General features: G+C 39.1%; 1 protein-coding gene across 2 annotated transcripts in view; it reads left to right on the top strand.

Annotated features, from left to right (window-relative positions):
* Positions 1-23,792, top strand: part of LDLRAD4 (low density lipoprotein receptor class A domain containing 4) — a 285,288-nt gene that overhangs the window by 119,987 nt on the left and 141,509 nt on the right. For both annotated transcript variants that reach the window (XM_077183925.1, XM_077183932.1), the window contains one exon: positions 16,524-16,664. In XM_077183925.1, the coding sequence (XP_077040040.1) occupies positions 16,524-16,664 (141 nt within the window). The remainder of the gene's footprint in view (positions 1-16,523; positions 16,665-23,792) is intronic.

Here is a 23,792-nt window from a genome sequence, read left to right as displayed (position 1 = left end):
CTATTCAAGCACATTTGGCATTTAAAATTTTCTCACAACTGCCCCATAAAACTTCCTTCTAAGAAAGGAAGTTTTAATGCTAAAATAGTTTGGATTTTTTGTTTCTGTAGTAACTTTTAACTTTTATTATTGAAGCAGTAGCCTGAAACCTTAGAAAATTTTCTGAAACTAGAGTTTTACAGCAAGCATATGGTAGATTTTACATTTCATGAGGAAGGAAGGAAATACCTAAAAAAAAATCTAGAAATATCAATTATAAGGAAGCTACATCTAAGGTGCTAAGTGCAGATAGACTGAGGACTTCTAAGAAACTTAAAATTTGCCTTTCTGTGTAATTTTACATCTAATAATTTATGACATTGTCAAATAATATGCTAATATCAATGATAGGCTTTTCATCAATTTTTAAAATGTTTGATTTTCACACTGAATGCAGTGGAGGCAGTTCCTCTATGACATTTGTATATAATGTGCATTATATCTGTCATGGCAAAAAAACAGCTATGGCAAATCCACAGTTCACAAAATCTTCTGACTTCCACCTTTTCGTTATATTTGGCACTGATTTGTGTGTGCATGTGGTTCCTTAAAAAAATAGTTGTGAATATTTTAAACATTGAATTAGTTTTAATTCTGAAGGACCAGTGTCTGTTGGCTGTCTGTAGTAAGAAAGCTCATACATGAAACTCACTTTCAGAAGCTAACTGGCATTGCCAGCAAAACTATGACCTTATCAATATTAGATTAGACTGAAAACTTGTGTATTATAAGGGTATTTTCTGTGTGGCAGGAGAAAGTAGGAAATCACTGGATGCAAGATGGAGGGGAAGCTGACACACAAATAAGGCTGTCTCCTTTTGCCCTGCAGGTAATGTAGCATGCATCAGGACTTTGCTTACTGCACAAGGTGTTCTCCTTCAGTACTAAATCTGCCAGCTTAGTATATCCCAACATGCTTAATTATCCTGTTCATTTTTCTGGAATAGGAGAACTGGGAGAAGCACCTGGATCTGTCACGTGCTGCAAGTACATCTGCACAACTGTGACTGCTGCTGCAGAGGAGACTCCTTTCCATCAGCATTGGGCATTCCTTGTTCACTGGAGTTGGGGGTATCAGTAGGGTGTAGGGCTGCATGCAGTCACAGAAAAGCATGGTCCCTGTTTTGTGGTGTAGTCCTATATCCTGTTGAAATTCCTGTTATAATCCTATAGCTGTCCAGTTGAAATTGGGCTCTTGAGAGAAAAAGGTGAGAAATTTTATCATGAGTGAGTTTGTGACTGAAGACACAGTGTCAAAGGGAAGTGAACTTGAGCCCTTGACCCATGGTACTAATGGCTGAACTGGCAATAAAATAAAATGGCTGTTCAGATTTTAGTAGCAGTTAAGACAAGAATTACTGGTCTCTGCTCATCTTTAGTTCTTTTTAAAATTATCCTTCCCTAAGATACTGGGGAGTGGAATAATAAACCAAGGCAAGGAATAAAACAAAGACAGTCTATAGCTGGAATCAGTTGTCCACTAACTGTGCTTTTGTTTTTATTCCTCTTCAAAACCTTTTTCAGGTTCAGCAGAAATCTCTGAGTAGTTCTTTCAAACCTTTACACCTTTCTCATAAATTAATAATTTAACATTGCAATAATTTTTTATGTTCTGAACTGTCCCAGATCTATCATGATATGATGGCTGTCTCAGACAGGCCCAATTTCATGGCCTCCAGGGTGGAGAGGTGACGGGGTCATGGACAATTGACACAGACTGTGATGCACAGTGTTTTAGACAGAGCTCATGGCAGCTTTCCATCCTTAGGATGCCTCATATACCCTGCTAGTATTCATGTCCTTCATACAGAGAGAAAGCATTTTCATATTTCTGACTACTTCAATTTGAAATATTTAGGGGAAATGTCATCAGGGAAAAAGACATCATTGTATATTGGTGCAAGAAATTTCTAATCATTCTTCATCATTGAAATCTTTGTAGTCTTGTAGGGAAGTTCTGCTTTATTGTTGCCTTCACTGAGAACAGAGATTAGATCCTGGGAAGTAAGAATATGGATTAGTCTTCTAAAAGTATATTGCTCAGGGTTTCTTCTTCAGGTGTTGTATCTACCTCAGGAAATGAAAGATAAACAAGGTAAAGCTCCACTGACCACTGCAGCAGTGCTAGTTATGTACTGATTTAATTGTTTAATCTGTAGCTGGCTGAAAAGAGATGCTTGAACCTATGTCTGAACAACAAAAAAAGTGGCTTGTCATGCAAGATGGGACGTAAAACTGTTTTGGTTTACTTTGTCTTCAGAGATAAATGTTTGGGTTAAATGGAAGTGAGCAAGAGCATTGTATCTCATCTTATAGCTGTCTGGGTGGCCCAACTGAAACAGCTTCCATTGAGAAAATCTGTGCAGATAACAGACATTTATTAATAATTGATGAGATAAAAAATAATGGAACTAGAAAATTATTAAAATTATTAAAAATAGACATTCTTGTTTAAACTGAGACACATGGTAATGTTGTTCAGTTTGCCTAAATACTTTCCTTCTTACAGTCATTGTGAGCTTTACAGGTCTACATAATTTAACAGCAGCAGTAGTGGCATCATCATCATCATTATTATTATTGCTGTTATTGTTATTACTATTATTACAGCTCTAGGTATGCTGGGAAGATCCAAGCAGCTTGCCCAGTGTCATATAGACTGTGGGAAAACTGCAGCTAAGAAAAGAATTGTAACATTTTTGTTTCAAGATCTTACAAAACCTTCTGTGACTTTACTGTAAGAAAAATTTCTAGAACTATTATTTAAGACAGCATCATAGTTTTCCCCCTGGATCTTTTGGTACACAGTGTTACGCATTCCCTTCCTGCTGCTCCATGTTCTTTACAAGACTTGAGTCTTGCATGCTTTGCAAATGTAATAGTGCAGTACTGCAGGCAGCTCCCTTGTGCAGCAGCCAGCAAATCTCCTTTCTCCCGAATATCAAATGAAAATAATTCAGACCAGTCTTCTTGTTTGGCCTGCTGGTTTTGTATGCAGACATCAAGTATTAAAACGGAAGCTGGGAAATTGTAGCACAGTCTGGCAGGACTATTCCATGTGTTTTTGGAATCTGCTTTTGCAACCTGTGTTGCCTAATCACATCATAGGTTATATAATATGTTGTTGATACATGGATTCAAAATCAGTTGATACTGTGTTTAAAATAAAAAATGCATTTCCTATTGACTCATGGAAATTTCCATACAAAGCAAGCCAATGCTTTTTTAAGATGGTTCTGCAGTGAGATTTTGAGCTCTATGTTGTCCTTGCATTTAAGAAGTATGAAGTAATTCACAGGCTGAGTGCTTTGTGAAGGAATCCCCAGGTCAATACATTTTAGGCCAGATTTTGCTTCAAACCTTGGCCTCCAATGCTTTGTGTTTGCTGTTAGATATATTCATGTGAAACTACATGTCTCTTTATATAATGGTACATGAAAGGTGAACTTTGTAAGGAAAGAATACAAAAAGATTGGATTTTTTTGTTCTTTGATTTTAATTCTTTGCAAGGTACTTGCCTATATGTTGTGAAAAAGGAAATTATTTTATAAGAAAATAACACTGATAAGATTCTTTTTAAAATCAGGTTATTCTTTCCTTGTTTCGCTGTTGATGCGTGGCTTGAGAGAGAAAAAATATTTAGAAGACACTTGGAGAAATCTTTATGCAAAAGACAAGATGTAGGCTGCTGATTGCTAGGCATGTGATATAAATAAGCTTTAAGTGAAATAAATATGTGAAGCCCCATTAAAGTTGAAGATATTATCTAGAGAGTTTTAAAGTGATTTAAGGAGTAGTCCTCTCTCATCTCTAGGTACTTGTAATATGAGAGAATGAAATACTTAATGTTCTAAAAAAATGAGAAGGGGCAAAACATTCCTCTCTCTTTTTTTAGTCTTCCTTTTCCACGTTCCTATATCTCTCTCTATATATTCACAGTATCTTTCCACAATCTTAACATATATAGGTCACCTTTAGTGTCAAAGAAAATAGCGAGCAAGTTATTTAAAATACACGTTTAGGAGTGGAATTCAGTGAAGTGAGTTCTCATTAAAATACATGTGATTAGCCCCCAAAATGTCAAAATGAGACAGACCTACCAAACATCAGAACACTATTAGAAAGATGCCTAGCCTTCCATACCCACTGCCCATTTCTTTGATGCTTAATATGTGAATTCCTTCCATCATTGATGTCATCAAATAGAATTAATTTTTACCCAGTTTTTTGTCTGATGGGTTTATGCTTCTAAAAAGCTGTAATCCAGTGATTCTCTGAAGGATCCTAATGTTCTATTTGGAAATCTGAAATAGAGTGAATTCTTTTCTTCAGCTACTCCTTTGTGAGTGTCTCTCAAATACCTGCTATTTAGGATGTTTGCCCTAACTTAGTTAATTAAGGTTTCCAAAGAACAGCACTCTACAGCTGTATTCCCAAAAAATTGCCATGGAAATCAAAGACTGCAACCTGAGGAATAGCACTGAGGAGCAGTGTTCCTCAAAGCAAACTGAGTCCGTCTCAGCTAACAGCAGCTCTGCCAAAATTTTGCCATTCAAGAAGAGTAATCAGATACTCTGCTGTGTGACATCATGTGAATGTTAGTGTTTTACTCACAAGAGAATGTAATTTTTCTTTTATTAATGGTCTGCTTAATATGTGCTTGCAGAATAAGATTGTTTCATTCCGTATTTTAAGCTTTGACAAAAATAACACTGGGTGTGTGAGGTCATATTTGGAACTCTAGAAAGCATGTTTAAACCCAAACCATATTCTTCTCTCAAATGTTCTACCATGTCAACTATGAGTTTAACAGCAGCAAAATGCTCTGAAGACTGTAAGTTATTACTCTTTTATGTGCATATCTGTTGCAAACATGCTCATCTTTTTTAAATAGTTTATCCCATTTTGAAGGCTTAGATGACTGCATGCCATATACCAATAAGTATTAAAGTGCTGTTTGCTATTTAAAATAGGTGAACTTCACAAAATCCCCTAACACACAGGTCATTTAAGGAAATTTTTCTTACATTTTTTATAATGCTAATCCATTATGAAAGGGACTTCCTACCCTTTTCAATGACCTTTTATCAGGGTGTGTTGTCCTGCCATCACTGCTTCTGTCTTTTAGGCAGTAGAGCACATTTAAATATTTTACTGTCAACTCAAAGACAGTTACTTCATGAAGTATAAAAATACGTATTTCACTATTATTGCCCCACTGTTGTTAATTGCAACTTTTCTAGGTAATTCCTAATCCACTGTAACACACAATACAAAGGATTTGTTGAAGCTTTTGCTGAAGTACTTTAGGTGAATGTTTTTGTTTAATACTGTGTAGAGCAGATGATATTTGCACACTAGAAGCCACATCTCAGCTCAGATTTTAAAAACAACAGATTAGATGCACAAACATTAGAATGTGCTAATGTGTTCACAGTGTTTATTTAATTGTAGCCTTTTTTATGTCTCAGTAAGTATCTGAGAACTGGACTAGGAAAAAATCAGGGACCCTTATATTACACTGCTGTAGAATTTCACTCACCTTTGAATTTGATTTCCAAAGATTCGTGTGCTAGATTGTTTTTTACCTAGTACTGGTAGCTGTTGGACTTCTTTTTTCTTTCTTTAAGATCATTCTTTTTATATTCATTTATTTGAAAGCAGTGCCTGCAGATTATAAAATATTCTTAATCTGCATACTGGATTTAAGACTGGGCTCTTCTCTGGAGAAGTAATTTTTGTATATTAGTGTAACATTCAATAATAAGATATGTTATGTTTTAAAGAAATACCTCCTAGTGCCAAGGAAAATGAATCCATTTAGATGGTGTTTCTTAGTGTCTCAATAATTTTTTAAGCATAAGGACCCTAAATTAGAGGGTTATTAGGAAGCTCTAACAAATACTTTGTTCCTTTGTCATTGCTAGAAAATGATCAGTGTGGTATTAACTGCATTTTTGCTTTACTATGAGCTTCTTATTTGAAGTATTCTGAAGAGGGAACAGTGCTATGAAACTGACCTCAGTTCAATTATCCTGACTTACAAAAACACAGAAAATTATCACCATCTTTGAACAGATTATAATAATGAGCTGGTACAGTAATACAAACTACCTTGCCTAGAGTTAAAACACAGTGAGTTGCTCTTGAGTTTCCAGTGCTTTGGCTGTTTATTCTCCTTCGTGGCTGGGAGGTTCTCTGCGTTCAGCACATCATTTGTACAATTTTTAACATGCTTTAACTTGTCATCGATACACTGATAGCTTGCGCTGTAACCGGAGATTTATCCTGGGCCCCTCTCTTGTCCCCACCCCAAAAATTCTGTGGGGCTTCTGACAGATATACAGTGGCAGATTTAAATTAGATGTCTGAAATGGTTATTGCTATTGGCTGTCTGCACTGCCTCTCTGACAGACGTTGCTGTCTCAAGGCTGGCATGACTGATCTGCATGTCAACCACAGCAGTTTCCAGTCCAGCTTATTAAGATAAACCACAGACAGAAATCATGTCCAGAACAGCCAGAGGCGTGAGGTAATGTGTCAGAGTTTTGGAGTGTGGTTTGTAGATCAAGTCCTACTTGGATCTCAGATGCAAAGCACATTTTGTCAGAAAAGCCAGTTTCAACCATCAGTGGTACCCCAAGCCCATGTCACAGCTGGATATGTGCCTGGCAGGTGGGCACTGCTCAGGTGTACTGGTTCAGTGCATACCAGGTGTCCACTAGACTGAGCTTTTTTTACAAAACTGTGTTTAGGAAGGGACAAGCATGGTTAACTTCTCAAAGCCAGCTCGGTCAAGAGGGTGCCAGGCTGTGTGGCTTCACCCAAGCCAGATGTGTAGGTGTGAAGACAAAGCCCTTACTGTCACACCTGGACACCCAGGCACCACCAGTCCTCCCTGGGTGACCCACTCTAGTCTTTTCCTCCTCACCATGCCAAGACTTAGTTTGGGTCAGGTGGTCCCCCTGACTCAAGCAGACATGTCAGAAGCCTCCTTAGTTTCTCTGTCTCTTTCCAGAGGAGTGGCTGCCGGTGGGTGTGAACTGCAGCTGATGTTGGGGGAAGGCTGTGCCATGTCCCCCCCAGCTGTCACTGGGCAGCAGTGCCAGCAAAAAGCCCTCAGTTATGGGGACACGGTGCTCCAGCTTGTTTTTGTTTTTGTTGGTTATCACATGCAGTGTAGTCGTGGCCCGAGCTTTTGAACTAGAGCCTCTGTTTATATTCAAGTTTTGCATTGTGTTAGGCTTGGGTCTACTTATTAGGTACTTTTTCACTTCAACATTCAGTGTATCTGCAAAGTTGAGTACAGATTAGGGAAGGGAAGTAATCTGCTGTGCTTTTCTCTGCTGTGAAGTTACCCAAGACAATGCATGGTGCAAGGAGAGACTCAGCACCATCCAGCATCATGTTAATAGTATGTTCACGTTCACAGCCTGAAATGCACTGTCCTAAACACACTGTCTATTTTTAAGTGATACTGTTGCAACAACAGAAAGATCTAAGTGGTAGAGATTTCTTTGCAATGCCTGTATCAGTGTTTTCTGCACAGTCTGCTTTGTAAGCACTTTGGCCGTGGAAATAGTTAAATAATCTTGGTTAAATACCTGCATGCTGGTCAAAAATGTTGCTGATGCTTAAATAAAATTTCATAATTTTAGTTTGAAATAATCTTTATTAAAACTATGCTGCACAGGTTGCTAAATGAGGCATTCTCAAAGCATAAAATGCTGGCTCTCTGTTGACATTTCTTCTTTGTGTCTGTCTCATGGCCTTGATGTTGGGAGCACTTGGGGAGGGAAGAGGAGCACCTGGTGGTTGTAGTAATGGCTGAACTTGGCTGTACCTGGAAGTGAAGTGGAAATCTTGTGTCAAAGTGAGGGGGAGCAGAGCTCACCTCCCTTCCCCACTGGAGCACATCTGCCTCTTCCCCTGCTGTCCCAGTATGGCTTGGGCTGTTGCTCTGCCAGTGGTACTGCTGGAGCCTCACAGTGTCTGCACCTTTGAGTTATTTGGGAGTGCTGCCAGAGACTTCCCTGATGCAGACAATAAGAAGATAACTGCTTTTTTGGTGGTTTTTTTTTGGGGTTTTTTTGTTTGTTTTTTTGTTTGTTTTGGTTTTTTTTTAAACAGTTTTTATTTCTGTAAAAGCAGAAGAGAATTTCTTGGGGCATAGAAGAGGCACTTCTGTAGGCTAGGGGTATTCTTCCAGCTCAGCATCACAGATCTGCTACATGCAGTGAACATGGGAGGGATTCTCCAAGGTATTTATAGTGGAAAATATTAGGCAAACCAAATGAATACCAGCTCCACTGTATGGAAATGCATATATGTGGGAGTCTGTATACATTTGCACTACAGTACATACCTGAGAGGAAGTGTTCATGGCAATTGGTAAAAAGGAAGATTAAAGACAGGTAGAAAGGATTTATTTTGTTTATTTTCTTTAAAAGACTTAGCCAAGAAACTGTGGACTTCTGGGAAAAATACTAAGGTGAATAGAATGTGTGACTCATTTTTGAGATAGAGATGAATAAAGAGGGAAGAGTTTAGTAAGAATTGATACAAGACAGTACTAGTTTGTAAAAAACTTTGTCCATGCTGTATGGTGCAAACCCCTGAGAGCAATCAATTTCCCTTTAATCTAGGTATTATTTTGTTAATATTTTTATCTGAACCCTGAGGCACAGTGAACTGAGTTAGACACTTCTTAGATAATTGGACTTTAGTTAAAATTGCTTTTAAAATACAAAATCTAACAGTGACAAGATATTTACTGCAGGAACACGCAAATCTTTGCAGGTGTGGATCAGAGAACATGATCCAGGTGATAACAGATTTCTCATTACTCACATTAGTGTGCATTGCACAATTCAAATGCCACTGAGAAATGAAAGAAGAATGCTGTTGTCCATGGAAATCTGCAACTCCTGTTACAATGGAAACTCCATAACTGTCCTGCATCTTCACACACAGTAAATGCATCAAATTCTCTTAGATTTTCTGCACATTGTGCTCAGGAAGACATATGAAAAAAAAAGTTGTCAGTATTAGCTTGATTTCTGTCATCAGTATTAGGTTGATTACTGAAACACAGTATAATCTTGCCTTCATTTTGCATTACTTTTGTGAAGAATCCAGTTCTCGGGTCTGTTCTCAGACCCCTCCTTGATTCAGTACCATTACACCATTTCTGATGAGAATGGTATTTGTTCTTCAGTACCTCCTAGGAGAGCTAACTTAAAACAGTTCCTGCCCTACAGGGGTCACAGTCTTAATGTGACCTAATTTAACAACAAAATACATAAGGACAACACTTTCCCCCACCAATCAAACCATATTCCCCAACCCCAAATAATCATTGGATGTTGCAGTAACTGTTGTGTGTCTTCATCTGGGCCTGGTTTTAGTCAAAACTCCACAAGGCATCTGTGAAGGGACATGGTTTAGTCTATATTTCTGTGGATTCAGAGTTTATGAAGTTGCCTGATAAAACGGTCTTGTCTTGAGCTGTTTGTCAAGCAAACAGTATTCCAAAGGAAAAGCAACAAACTGCTTCAGTAATGTGATTTTTTTATTTTATATTCTTCTACATATGCAGTACTCTACAAACTTAGTAAGTGGCACTGCTTGTGATCATTAAAGATTTCTTAAGATGAACACCAACTAAGATAATTTTAAAATATTTACCATAATTCAAGAATTCTTTGAATTATGATTAAGGAGGATGAGATGTTAAGAAAATCTCATTTGCATATACCCTTCTTACCTGCACTTGCCCATGATAATGACATTTTGCTTGACAAAAATTATAAGGTACATGCTTAATGTATCTTTAATCGTCTCCTCATGTAATTTCTCAACTGAAAATGAGAGTGTCATTAGTTGAGTCACCGGTGCTCCTTCCCCCCTTCCCCATACTTGACTTGGAAAACTTTGCTGGTGCATATAGAGGAGTACAAGCAGCTCCTGTGGGGTCTGTCAGGGCAGACACGAGGCCTTCCCATGGCTTCTGGAAACCCATCCCTCCTCACAGGTCATTTCTTCCCATCAGGTGGAGTGAGTGTCTGCCATGGTGCCATGTCCTTGTCTGGGGGCTCTGACCCAAGTGGAGCCCTGGGGCAGTGTCCAGACTGTCACTTGCTGGAGCTGTTGGCACTGGTCCCAGTCCCTGTGCCGGGGAGTGCCAGGCACACGCTGCTGGAAGGATGTTTCTGCAGAAGCTGTGTGGCTGGAGAGGGTGTCAGGGAGCTTTAGTGGGGATGTAAAGGATCTTCACATGAATGAGGAGAAGGAGACACAGTTCTTGACTTCTGTTGAGAAGTCCTGGCATTTCAGTTCTCTGTGGGCATAAGCAGGCAAAACACTGCCAGTCCAGGAAAAGCAAGTGGGTGGAAGGGCAGAAAATTGAACTCCGTATTTATACTGCCTTGCTGTTTTATGGGAAGGTAAGTGATAAATAGAACAAATCATTTATGAGGGTGGCAATAGAAGAGCCTATCCTTTTTTGGCTTTTCTCTATGCTGCCAGAACTGGCAATTTGTGTGAGCTTGACAGTCTTTGAGATCACCTTGGAGAGGCTTTGTCCATTAGTGATGAGTGCTGTGATGGGAACTGCTGTCTCATTCCTGAGGGGATGTGCTTAGGGCTGCTGCTGGTCCTCAAGGTGAAGCTGTGGAGAATTGCTGTGTGGACAGAATGGTGGCTCAGTGACAGTGAGTCTCCTGAATTTAGTTTCCAGTGTTGATAAAAACTCTTCTCTTAACGCCCCCATGGCCCCCAGGATGAGATTTTTCTCTTTATTTTCACACCAGAGACAGGTATATACTGTGAAGAAAGATCACAGGCACAAACTAACCTCACTGACCAATCTCAAAATAAAGGAGCTCTTTTGGTTACCCCCACAATGTCTGGGGTAATTTTATTCAGGCTATTAATTAAGGTGAGCTTTGTGAAAAGTCCTAATGCCCTGAACTGGTGAACTGAGCAGTGGATTTCGCTACCTGTGTGCAGGAATATTGTGCAGCTTCCTTTAGCTGCTGACATAAATAGTAACTCATTAAAGGGCATAGCTCCAGGCTTTGCCTTAAGAAGTAGATGAAAAGATAATTGCTGGATAAGCAAGCGAGCATGGGGGACTGTAAGAGTAAATGAGACTGGTTGTGAACCAGTAACAATCTTCTTTCAATCAGCCTGGTTTTAAGGCTGTAATCTCCCCTGGGCAGAGGAGGTCCCTGTCACCACGTGGCGCGGCTCTGGGAGCAGCCTCGCTCCTTGGTCCTGTGTGAGGCCGTGGGTGCTGAGGACAGGCCTCTGGCCGTGGCTTACAGCTCTGCTCCTTACCCTGCATAAGCTGATCCTCTTTCATTCCTGTTGGTGTTCTGCTTGGCATTCTTTTTGTGAAGTACTTTTTTGTTTTGTACAGACCTATTTATCCCTCCCTTCCCTGCACCAGTGGAGGTTTATTAGATTGCATGGCAGCCTGCCATCTTCCTTATTAACCAAGCTTTTTCCCAAATAAACATGCTCCTTGTGTGCATGTCTCCTATTTATGATTTACTTCCCATTATAAAGCTACAATCTACAATATTAAAAATAATACACAGACAGATGTTTGTGAGAGGCTGAACAGGGTTTTATTGTACTGACTCTGGTATTTGTGGTTTATATTTCTTTAATCTCTAGTGAAGTGTGGTTCCTCCTGCCCTCCCCATTTTACTGCTTCTGCCTCTTATTAGCCTTATAATAGGTGATGGTGCCCTTTAAACACATTTTCTTTCAGGCTCTTACATGCTGCAATATGAGCAGGAGTATGAGAAAGTATGATGATGTTCTTAAAATGGTGTCTTTATATGAGAAATTAGAAATTAGGCCTTTATTCTGCAGATCTAGGTCCACCCACCTGGAGGCAAAGAGATCCTTACCTTCCATTTCCATGACTTCAGTAGGGTATTTGATCACCCTCTGCTGGCTGAGCTGCCCAGGCAGCTGCCAGTCTGCTGGATTTTGGGAGAGTGCCTTTCAGCTCCGGTGGAGTCCCAGCCATCACTTGGGATTTCACTTTGTGCGTCTGAAGCGTGTTACTACAGTTTGGTCACAACAGTTTGGAGTCACTGGCTGCATGTAGAGTTCTTTACTTTTTATTCGAATGGATGGAAGAGAATTCTGCCCCTGGGTCAGATAATCATCTCAGACCCGTTAAATAAGCAGCTGTGACATGCATCATAACAGTGGCCTAAACCACCATATTTTTTCAATATGACACTTCGTTGCTTTTTTTTCCTTGGCCCGTGGTTGGGCTTACATTAGAAAAACAAACAGCACTTAGCTATAATTAAAAATGCCCTGCGGTAAGTGGGATGACAAAACAATGGGAATGCTGTTCATATGGATGAAGTCAAGTGTAAATGAAGTCTAAAAGAATTAAGTTGAATGCAAGGATAAAATTATCTTGTTGGCTAGGCACAGAAAGTATAAAATAAGCCTACCCAATAAATCAGATCTTGCATTTCACATTAAAAAATCTGATCAGGGTAGTTTTTTTGTATCATGAGGCAAATCCGTCTTTTACTGTAGCAACAGAAACATAACCTTCAATTAACTATTTGAAACTATTTAAAATGCAGTACTATATTGATAATTGTAGAGAGTTTTATGCATTCAAGCATCTACCTTGAACATGTGTGCAGTATACTTATTTATACTACTTGCATTCAGTTTCTAAAAATAGGAAATGTTCATAATAGTATCCTTAGAATTCCTTTTTTTTCAAGATAGTCAAGTTCTACCTGGAAGTACGTTTATTAAAATTTTCTATTGAAGAACCACTGTATCATATAGTTTTTTTTTTTTTTTTAAAGTATGCTCCAGACATAATTATGAACATAGTAAGACATAATTATAAGAAGGGTTGATATTTTCAATCTCCAGTAGCTGTCGTCTTGCTTCAGGTTTAGCTGTAGTCAGAGCCTTGCTGACCAACTGACTGATGTTTCACTAATTGCCACTTGAAAATGAAAAGGGAAACTGTCTAGCTTTGAAACATTATTCATGAAAGAAGGATCATGCTGGCATGTTGTCAGAACAGGATCTTTCCCCCCTGTCTTGTCTAGACAGGCCAAGTACAAGACTTTGTACTGAAAAGGTCTCTCTGGTGTGTCATTAGGCATAGTGGTTTAGTCTGGACTGGTCTGGATTACCTGGTCAGAGTGTTTTGAGGTCACTTCTTGTATTTTGGTACAGACCTCTGCAGGTTTATTTCAGTTTGAAAATACTCTAATATTTGCTTTCTGCTACCTCCCTCAATCTGACTTTGACCCATTTTGCTTTACAAGGAATGGTTCTTCTCTGGTTTTAGTAAAAACAGTGCTTAAATGCATTCACTAAGCAAACTAATTTAAGGTACTGAAATTTTGTTCACAAGTTGCAAATACCAGATGCTAAGTATATTCTATGGTCAGAAGTATCTGTATTCTCATTGGATAATCTGTTTAATTAATTTATCCTATTCCTGCAATACATTTTTTCTTTGAATATTTCTTTTAAACTTCAACAGAATGTAATTATGCAGACGAAGTTTTGCAAATTTGTGTCCTCCGTTAGATATTACATTTTGTTAGATTTAGGTGTTACTTTTGCAGATGTGTGAGTGAGAAAAAGAGGAAGCCCCATGGACATGCAGGCACTGCTCAGCACTAACCAAAACATGGTTGTGACATCAGTACTGTCCTACAACACTGTCCAACACTGATTGTTTGGATCACAAATCCAAATAGCCACCACAGGGTCTGTTGTGAAGAAGGTTAGCTCCATCCCAGCCAGGGCCAGTAGAAGATGAGTGCTTCCTTGGCAAATAAATTTGGTAGGAGATAGAAGGCAACATGATTTTTGACAACATGCCCCATTTTCAAATCAACACAGAATTCCCTTGGTATTGTGAGCAATGTTCCAGTCAATGTGGGCACAACAAAAAGGGGACAAGAGGCCTCATGACACTTTTTTTTAAAATGCACCTTCACAATGGCTATTTTCACATGTGTGAGGGAATGAGGAAGTATCCTTAATATTCTACAAGAAAAGTCGATTTAGTCTGCTTTTTGATTCTAAATTTCAGTGTGGTCTGTTATCTATGACAACCCCCTCACTTCACCTTAAATCACAAATCCTTTCTTCTGGTTAGTCCTCTTATGATAATGTTAGTTAAACCCCAGAACTTTTAAGACTTTAATACAGCTATGAAAAATGTAATGCTTCGTCTAGTCTTTTGTGTGAAAACTGTATAATCTGGTGGCAAACAGACACCTTGAGCTCTTTGCTTTAACTGCTTTTGACTTGACATCTTGCTTGAGCATTTTACATCAGCCATGGGGGGAAGCATGGAAAGCATTACATTAGGACTCAACACAAAGGCACAGGAAAGCAGTAAAAGCTAGCCAAAGTAGCATGCCACATATTCTAACTGCAATATCGTCATTGTTTCTTTCTAATAGAAGCATTATGTTCTTTACCACTCTAACTTAACCCGGTGTGATATTCTTCCTTTAAGATACCTGGGAAGTTTGAATCCTTTCAAGGCAACTCTTCTAACCTTCCAAGACAGCTTTGTTCATTTCTTGTTCCAGTTTCTTTATGAAATTGCAGAAATGAGTCCTAAAGCATTGTAATTATCAGATTGCTAATATTGAGCCTGTTTTTTTAAGTCAGAAGTAATTGTTAATGACCTCTTCAGTTCCACAGGTTTCAAAGGCTTACTTCATTTGGCTATGATTTTTTTTATAGTCTATACTCAGAAGGAATCTAAGCCCTTCAAAACCTCTTCAGTTCTTTGTTGTTGCAGAGAAGAACAGAGTAACAAACAGAAGAAAATAATTTGTTTGTACAGTATTTTATTAATAGGTTAGGGACTTCAGGGTTGGACTGAAAAAAGCTTAAATTTGAGGACCTCATTTAGGCAAATACTTATTTTATAAGTACACTTCCACCAAGCAAAATAGATCTGTTTTTTCCCCTTCAGGAAATGCTTATTTTCCTTGCTTTTCATACCTTCTATTTATATTCCTAAGTAACATTTTATATGTTACACATATTTATGCATACAATTTTTTATTGCAGCAGGCTCTTGCTGGTATGTATACCAAAATATCATTAATACTCTTGAAAAGTGTTCAGAGTGAAGTCTGCAAATTGCTTTTATCTATAAAGCAAATGAAAAATGAGAATGAATTCGCTCCCTTTCTCAGTTTCTTTTTCCTCTCCTTTGCTATTACCGTGCTTGCATTATGTAACAGACACGTGTGATTAAGTGTCACACCTCGGTAACTGATTTAGGGACCTTTTAGAATTGGAGGTCCTGTTGGCTCAGTTCAGACTAAGTTAAGATTAAAGCAAAGTCTTCTGCTGATGCTGTTGAAGATGAACAAATTCTGCCTCTTTGCTGGGAAGGACCAGAAATCATCTCTCTGAAGCAGAATCAGCCAACCTGTACTGTAGTGCTAGGGAAGCCCAGGGTTCTGGGAATGGCATTCCTTTAATAAACTGCTTGTGAGAGTTTCTAATTCTGTCTGCTTTGACTCTGTTTGTGAATGACAGTCACCAGAATTTGTCAACATACTAGCAGTGTAATCATTAAATTTTAGTTTGTCTAGATATAGTGTGTTCTCTGTTCTGTACAAGTATTTTACTTTGGAGCAATCCTAGTGAGAAAGCTTTTCATAATTGTGTGTATATTTTTGTGAATATTTCCTAATTACATCTCCTGTACTTGCTATAAAGTGTACTTGGTCTCATAGGAATTGTTCTCATGACAGAATCATATTTAGGGGAAACTGTTCTCTTTTTTGTAAAAACAAAGTGTAAAAGCTACACCATGCCTGATTTAGCATTCAGACATCTTATAGGCGTTTTAGAAGTTTACTAACTTATAAAGAACACTAGCATGTTGGATTCTAATGTGCAGACACCAAGGGCTTGACTGTAATTAGGTGGGAGACTGGCAAATTGGCTTTGGGAAGGTAGTTAAGGAATAATTGTCTGTGACTGAACAGGATTGTTCCTGGTTACAAACTATACTGTTGCCTTACAGCTGATGCAAGATTTTTTTTTTAATGTGGGACAATTATTATTTTTATTAATAGTGCTGTCTTGCCCCAGATATGCAAGGTGCCACACAAACATGTATGAGAACACAGTCTTTGTCCAAAGTAAACTATAATCAACATGAACTGCAAAAAATATTGCTTATTATTAAAAAAGGTGAATTTTCCCAAGTGGCAAATCTGGTTTACTAATGTTTTGATTCTGGTGATCAGAAATGCATCACATATATATTTATACATGCAATGCTGTAAGGACAAAATTGTTTGTGTTGGTGTTGAAATGCCAGAGACCCACCCACCATTATAGCATCTACTTGAAAAAGATTGTCATTTTAGCACTGAAGAAGGGTAGGCATCAATTTTCTCACTTTTTCTTTTTCTTTTGCCTTTCAGAGTGCAAATTCACCTGCGCCAGTGGTAAATGCCTGTATCTTGGTTCACTGATTTGTAACCAACAGAATGACTGTGGGGATAACAGTGATGAAGAGAACTGCCTGCTTGTAACAGAGCATCCACCTCCAGGCATCTTCAGCTGTGAGTATTGGCTCCTTGCGAGCATCCATGTATGTCAAATATGTCTGGCTACCTCAGAAATCACTCGTTTTGGAATCTTGATCTGCAGTATGATATCAAGGGAGTATGAGACAGAGAAAGTAAATAATATTTTTCTCAGAACTAGCAGGATTTGTGATGCACTTCCCCCAGGATTCTATGCATGTAAATTTTTAGTTATTCCAAGGGATTTTGTGCTACGCACATCGTGGTTATAATCATATGGATCATATGTGGCCTCTGAGAAAGCATAATTAAATATCTGTTTTCCAGGATTCTACAAAATATTCTATGCTCTGTCTGTGTAAAAGTCTTTATGTGCTATTAAGACTATCAAGAAAATTATAATTTTCTAGAGTTCACAATTCCTATTAGTTTTATTGGTGCTGAGATCAGCATCATTTGGTAGGTTACTGACCTTTGATATATTTAAAATACCTTTAGTTGCTGTTCTTCAGTGCATAAATATTGCACACAGAGTTTATCACAGGAATTGCATTCTTAGTGCTTTGTCCTCAGTCATGTACATTGAAATCAAACTTTGCCTTTGCTTTTGTTTCTTGTGCAATAATTTATTTTTAAACTACAATTCAGCTTTCTGGATGGGTGATAAATTTTCCAATAAGGTTTCTTACACACAGGTACAATAGAAGTATGTTATGTTACTTCTGCTTTCCAGACAGTTTTGTTCTGCCCATACTGACATCCCTCAGTATTCTATTTCACTTCTGGTTGTGATTATATTTTAGGAATATCTGTTTTGTTATGTTGTTATTAGTAATATTATATATAATTATGAGCAGCATGTATCTGTAATTTTTGTAATTAATGCATGGGGCTATAAGCAGGATAGAAGATGGAGTCAGGTGTTGGATATCTGTCCTCCTGTACCCTCTAACCTCCAAGTGGACATGTTCCTAAATGCTCTACTCTAAATCATTTAAATCTTGTACTTTGTGTTACTTTGGTACCTCTGCAGTGATTTCAGTGGCTTTGAAATAATAATGACCTATTTAATTTTATTTTTGTTTTGTTTGGTTTTGAGTGGAACTCTTTCCCAAGTCCCAGACAAGACATAGGCTTTGGTGATGCATCCAAATCAAAATGTCACATTTGCCCATAACATTGGCTTTTGAGTTGTAAAAAAGTTACATTTTATTATTTATTCATGCAAAACTTGTAACCGTATTTGTAATGTTCAAATAGAGGAAATGTTTTTGACTGAGATACTGTACAGCTCTTCTCTTAAACCAAGCTAGCACAACTGTTTTTCCAAAAGCGGCCACAAAACCCGCAGTGGTAGCAGGTGGAGGGAAGGGCTTTGGTGATGAAGAGCAGCTGTGGCATCGCAGGTGGTGGCCCTGCACAGCTGCAGTGTGATGGTGGCATCCTGTGAGTTCCTAGGTGGAGCCTCTTAGGTGGAGCTCCCAGACCCTTCTTCATCTGAGGTCTGACAATGAGGGCGCCAGTGGTTTTGCAGTATCCCCCTGTGCTGGTGACAGTTGTGCAGTAATCAAGTGTCATCTTGGCACCTTCTCCTCAAAAGCCCTTTGGACTCTATAAATGGTTACTTGCTTGACCCAGGATCTGCAAACTTCCTGGTCGTCCCCTAAGTCACATCTGTCCCCCCTGGTCTTGCTGTAGATCATGAAGACAGGCCTGCCTGGTCAGCTGGCGAGTCATCCCCGTAGCCTCCAGTGACATGAAGTTTGTGCCAACCAAACCAAACAAAATGTGTCTCTGAAAAACCTTCAGCAAAAGGTTCCCTACTGCTTTCCTGGGAATTGTTGTGTTGGTGTGGTGTGTTTCATGATCCTGTCTCTGGAAAGTTCTGCAAGTTGGCAGCAGTTTTCTTACTTTTCAGTGGACTTGGAGAAAGACAGTCAGCTTTCTCCTCCAGTCTTTTACAGCTCTGAGGACTGTTACCACCCATCCATGGGTGTTTAAAAATACCCCAAGAAACCCCCAAGTTCATTCATATGAATTATGTTTCCTTAAATCTGTTAAGAGTTGGTAATTTTCTATGACTGCTTCTAAAATATGGTGTTCAACAGGCTTACTACTTGAGATCTCCCGAGTAGAGTCCAAGTGAAGAGGGGTAATTATATAAACAGTCTTATTATTAAGTCTTTCAAGAACCATATTTGCTAGTTTTGCAACATCATTGGAAATGAGGAGTTTGTAGAAGAAATACTGGATGCATTGCTAAGGAGGATTTGGAAATGTTTAATTTTTTGCTCACCTGATGGCAGATAGAGCAGTTCATTATTTGTTGCATTTGGGGATATTGATAAGGTCTGTACTGTTTTGTTGCAATAGGGAATGTGTGAAAAGTGCTGTTACATAAAGGGACTTTGGTTTTAAATATAAAAAAACAAATCCCAGTGAAACAGGATCCTAATGGTGAAACAAAGAGAAAAAGAAGATCAAAGCCAGACCGAAAAATAATACAACCATAAACTGTATTCAAATTATATTTACCATGTTCTGGCTATTAAACAGACTACTACATGGTAGAAATCAGTGCCAGTTGGTAATAGGAAACAAGATTATTATGGACACATCAGTTGTGTTGGTTTATTCCAGCTTTGAAAAAATGCTTTTAGAATACTTGCTGAAGTGAGGTCCCCAGGCCTTAGAGGGATGACATGTTGAATTAAGAAATGCGTGCATGCTTTTGCTCAATGATTTTAATGGGGATCCCTACCAGAGTACAACAGAGTGTATGCTCTTGAAATGTCCCAGCTGAGCAGGCTGCCTTTCAACACAGAAGTGCATACATTCATTGCTCTCCCATTAGTAACAAGACAGTAATACAGCTCAATAAGAAGAAAATTAGTATTTAAAAAAAAAAAAATCACTCGAGGAATGTTAAACCAGGTATTTCTTTCTGGTCAGTGTTACATATAAGCTCTGTTCTTGCATCTTCTTGCTTTTGTGCAGTTCTTAAATGAGAAAGAAACTGTTGAAAGGAGCCACTTATTAGTTTGTGCTGGTTAACGTCCAAGCAGGGTATCCTGTTTCTCCCTGGGACTGCCCTTGTCTTTACCTACAGCACGTTGTCGTCACTACAAGCAGTATGCCTTCCCCTCTGCTGTTTGTTCAAAGAATCCCTTTGTCATGCTGTATTCAAACCTTCTGTTCTCCTGTGATGGAAAAAATATCCAATGTCTAAATAAATAAATTTTCATATGAAAGTTCTGCTTTAGTTTATTTAAGCAGTATGTGCTGTGTTAGTGGTACCTCATATTTCCCAGCTGCTGAAGCATTTCTTATTTGTGTTCTTGCCAGCAGCCAAATCCAGGATGGATTGTTGGAGCTTCTTGTTCAGTTTAGTGAAGTTGCATGGGCAATAGCATAGAAAGATTTTTTTTTTGTAGGTGACCTGCTCCCTAGATCTTGTGATTATAGGAGATGCTATCTTACTGTTAGAGGAGTTCACATCTCCCAGATCTGGTGCGCCTTTCTCCTTGCCATTCTTATATGGCTCCAGTGTGCTAGCTGTTAATTTAGTCTTTTAAATCATAGAATTGTTGGGGTTGGAAGGGACCCTAAAGATCATCTAGTTCCAACCCTCCTGCCATGGCAAGGAGGGACACCTTCTACTAGAACAGGTTGCTTTAAAACCCCATCTAACCTGACCTTGAAGACTCCTAAGGATGAGGCACTCACAGCTTCTCTGGGCAACATTTTCCAGTGTCTTACCACTCTCACAGTACAGGATTTCTTCCTGCTACCTAATCTAAAACCTGTTCTCCTTCAGGCCATTCCCCCTTGTCCTATCACTACATGCCCTTGTAAAAATGTTGCTGCTGAACTCAATGTCTCACATGTGCAAAGGAAAACAAAAAGTATCTCTGAAGTCCTTTGGTTGTCTTAATTTTCCTTGCTGACTTATAGGTAGGGCTGCCTTTTGCTGCTGCTGGGTGATTCCCTCTGTATAGCACAGAGAAATTGGAGGACAGCTGAGAAAATCCAAGGTGTGTTAGAGTCGGATTTTAGATGACACAAGCTGCAGTCCAGCAAGTTGATCAAAATACATGCTAAGGCATTTAAGCTGAACATGTTAAGGTAACAGCTTGCTTGATTTGCACCAGGGTGCAGATTTGGTGATGTATGTTGAAGCACACCTCCCCTCCTCCGTGAGGACACCCAGTGCTGCTGCATCTCTCCCTGCAGCTCGCCTTGAGCAGAGCCCATTCAGCTTTCAGTAGGGCTACTTGTTTTTGTTTTCATCAGCTGTAAAGGCTTATTGATTGAGATAATGGAGATGACTGTTCTTTTAAGACTACTTGGAGGTCAAGGGTGTATTTAACAGCACAAAGCCATGATAGGAAAAATGAGGCAAAGAGTACGATTTTAAACATTGCAGACTTGGCCTTGGCAGCCGCTTGCCACTCCATGTGATCTGGAGAATTTGGACTCCAAAGAACTGAAACAATGTGCCTGCATCTAGAAGGACACAGTTCATTTGTTTGAGCATTTCCCTTTGTTTCACAACAAATGATCAGCCTGCCTTGTCCTGCTAAAAGTAAATTAGATTTTGAAATGGGAAGTGTAGTCTGTTGTCTGCAGACTGCAGTGTCCAAGTCATGTCTTATTGAGAAGGGTTGTGGTGGTGGAGATTTTAGGGTTTTGAATTGTTTGGTGGAAAACAGTGCAGGTAGTTGTCTTTGCTGTGATCTGTATGTGTTTGTGGGTATATCAAACACAAATATTGACATGCTTGAGAATTTACAGAAGAATAAAATAAGTGAGAACAAATCCTTCTTGTCATGTGCAAATTATGTCTACATCAAATTTCAAGTTGTCAGCATTGATGGAGGTGATGTGTCATGGCTGTTTTGGCATAGAAGAGTTTGCTGTAGGAGTTCATTTTCCTCTGCAAGGTAAAAAAACCCAAACAAATCAAATATATAGCTCTCCCTTTCACCACCCCCACCTACTGCTGTCAGCTCTGAGCTTTGTAGGGATCTGCAGGGGGTTGGAGAATGATTCTGTTTTAAAAACAAAAAGCTCAATCAAAGGAAAATATTTTGTTTAAAGAGACCTTTGGCATCCCCCTCCTGACTGTGACACCGAATTTGTGCAGATAAAAACAACTGCTTAGATTTACATTTTGATTGTGCTTCTGCTTTCATGTGTGCCGGGCTGTCCCACTTCAGGTGAAATTTATCCATTTCTTTAAATATTTAGCAGTCTAGCGTTGATGTTAATGAAAGTCTGGCACTGCTATTTTGAGCATTGCAACAATGATAGTAATTTTCAGTGTCAGATTACTGCTTCTCGGAGGAAAAGGGAGATGGGAGGAGGGAAGAGCAGGAAAAAAAAAATTGTTTCGGCTCTAATAGAGTTTGTCATCAGCCTGGCTGTGCCAGACAGATGGATCATGAATACTGTCTAGACGCTCTCTGCCTGAGTGGAGCTGTGGTCTCTAAGGACAAGCAGTGAGACGCCGGCTTAAGTGACTGGGGAGAGGCAGGACGTGCTCCCCTCTCGCAGAGATAGCGAGCCGGGCTGAGCCTGCCGCCGGGCTGGGGGCCGGTCAATACCGGGCTCAGCCGAAACTTGGCTGCTGGGGGGCTTTGGGGGGGAAAGGAGAGGGATGTTGGTACCATAGTATCGATTTCAGCCGCGTCTGCCCAGGGACTGCGGGGTGGTTTAGCCGGGAGTGTGCATCTCGGGAGGGGCGGCATTGGAGAGTCAGCATCTGGCCATGAAGCGCACGCTGTAAAAGAGTGCCGGTCACCTGTATTTATCAGCTGCTATAGCCACAAAAGTGACTAAAGTATGCGCTGGAAAATGCTGACTTCCTTGCTTATGTTTTCTTTATTTGGCCACTTGCTCAGAAAGATTCATCTGTTTCCCTACCCGGGGCTCCCAGTGTCCCCGGCTGTTAAGATGAGGTTTCAGGAGGCTGCCTTTGGAAAGGAGAAGCTGTGGGTAAGCAGGTGAGACCCACAGCCTAGGGCACATCTTGTGCTATTTAGTGATCTCTCATGCTGTTACATGTCCCTTCTCTGTCACCAAGCACAATTAATGATAAGGAAATTTCTAATGTAGATGGAGCGAGAAATATTTTTTGACCAGCAGAGTTTTAAAAAAACCCTCAATTTGATACATATCTAATTTATTTAAAAAGCAGGAGGTTCTCTGGAATTCAGATTGCAGAATAAATCATAGTGCTTTGGCTTTTAGTTCTGTGTGTATGTCACTAAATACTCAATAGATATTTTTATTTAGAAAATCCAGTTGGTTTTCAGCCTATAGTGCAGTCCTGTTTCTTGAAGTGCTATAATCAGGTTCTGTGCTTTGTTCTGAAATAGTTTCCTTCTTGCATATTGTTAAATTCCACATTATGGAACGTTAGGAATTATATGATCTTGAAAATTTGAAAAAGAGCAAAACATTAAAGTGACTTTTGTATATTATTTTCTTAAAATTTTGTTTTTTAAAAAATACTATATTCCCTGGCTTTTAATAAATGAAATAGAATCCTGGTCCCATGAATGCTGTAACAAAACTGCAGTGGAAGTTAGTAATGTTGGAGTTTACCTATTCTTCCCCTAACGCCTGACACTGTGAGTGACTTGGACAAGCCAGACACACACACGCATATGTGGCCAATAACAACCATGAAATGTGCTGGTACAAAATTAGTTGTTTACATCTGCTTATGGACAGGGCTAAACTGGGCTCCTGGTAAGGAATTTCCATTTCACAAAGTTTACAGCTGGACATGAATCACATATTTACAGTTAAAGAGAGAAAGAAAAGCTCACAATACTGTGCAGATGAAAATGTGGGAATCTCAGTAGCTCTGAAATGCTATTTTATTCATCCTCAAAGTATGTAAGTCAGTTGTATCACATTTAATCAAAATCTAGAAAAAATGTTCTTTAAAGTTGTTTGTGTTTGCTCTTCACACACATTTCATTCACCCGTCCTTCAACTCCTGTTAACTTTTAGGAAACTTCCTCCATTACTAAACGTTACTTCTCAGTACGATCATGATGGGTAATCCTTGTGATTTCTTCTGTCCCCTTTTTTGGCTACTGATTTCTTACAAATGCAAATTGCAAGCTCTCAAAGTATACTGTGTAATAAAAT

This window comes from Agelaius phoeniceus, chromosome 1, assembly GCF_051311805.1.
Source record: "Agelaius phoeniceus isolate bAgePho1 chromosome 1, bAgePho1.hap1, whole genome shotgun sequence".
Taxonomy (NCBI): domain Eukaryota; kingdom Metazoa; phylum Chordata; class Aves; order Passeriformes; family Icteridae; genus Agelaius; species Agelaius phoeniceus.
The sequence above is the reverse complement of the archived record's forward strand: the minus strand, read 5'-3'. Positions and strand labels throughout refer to the sequence as shown.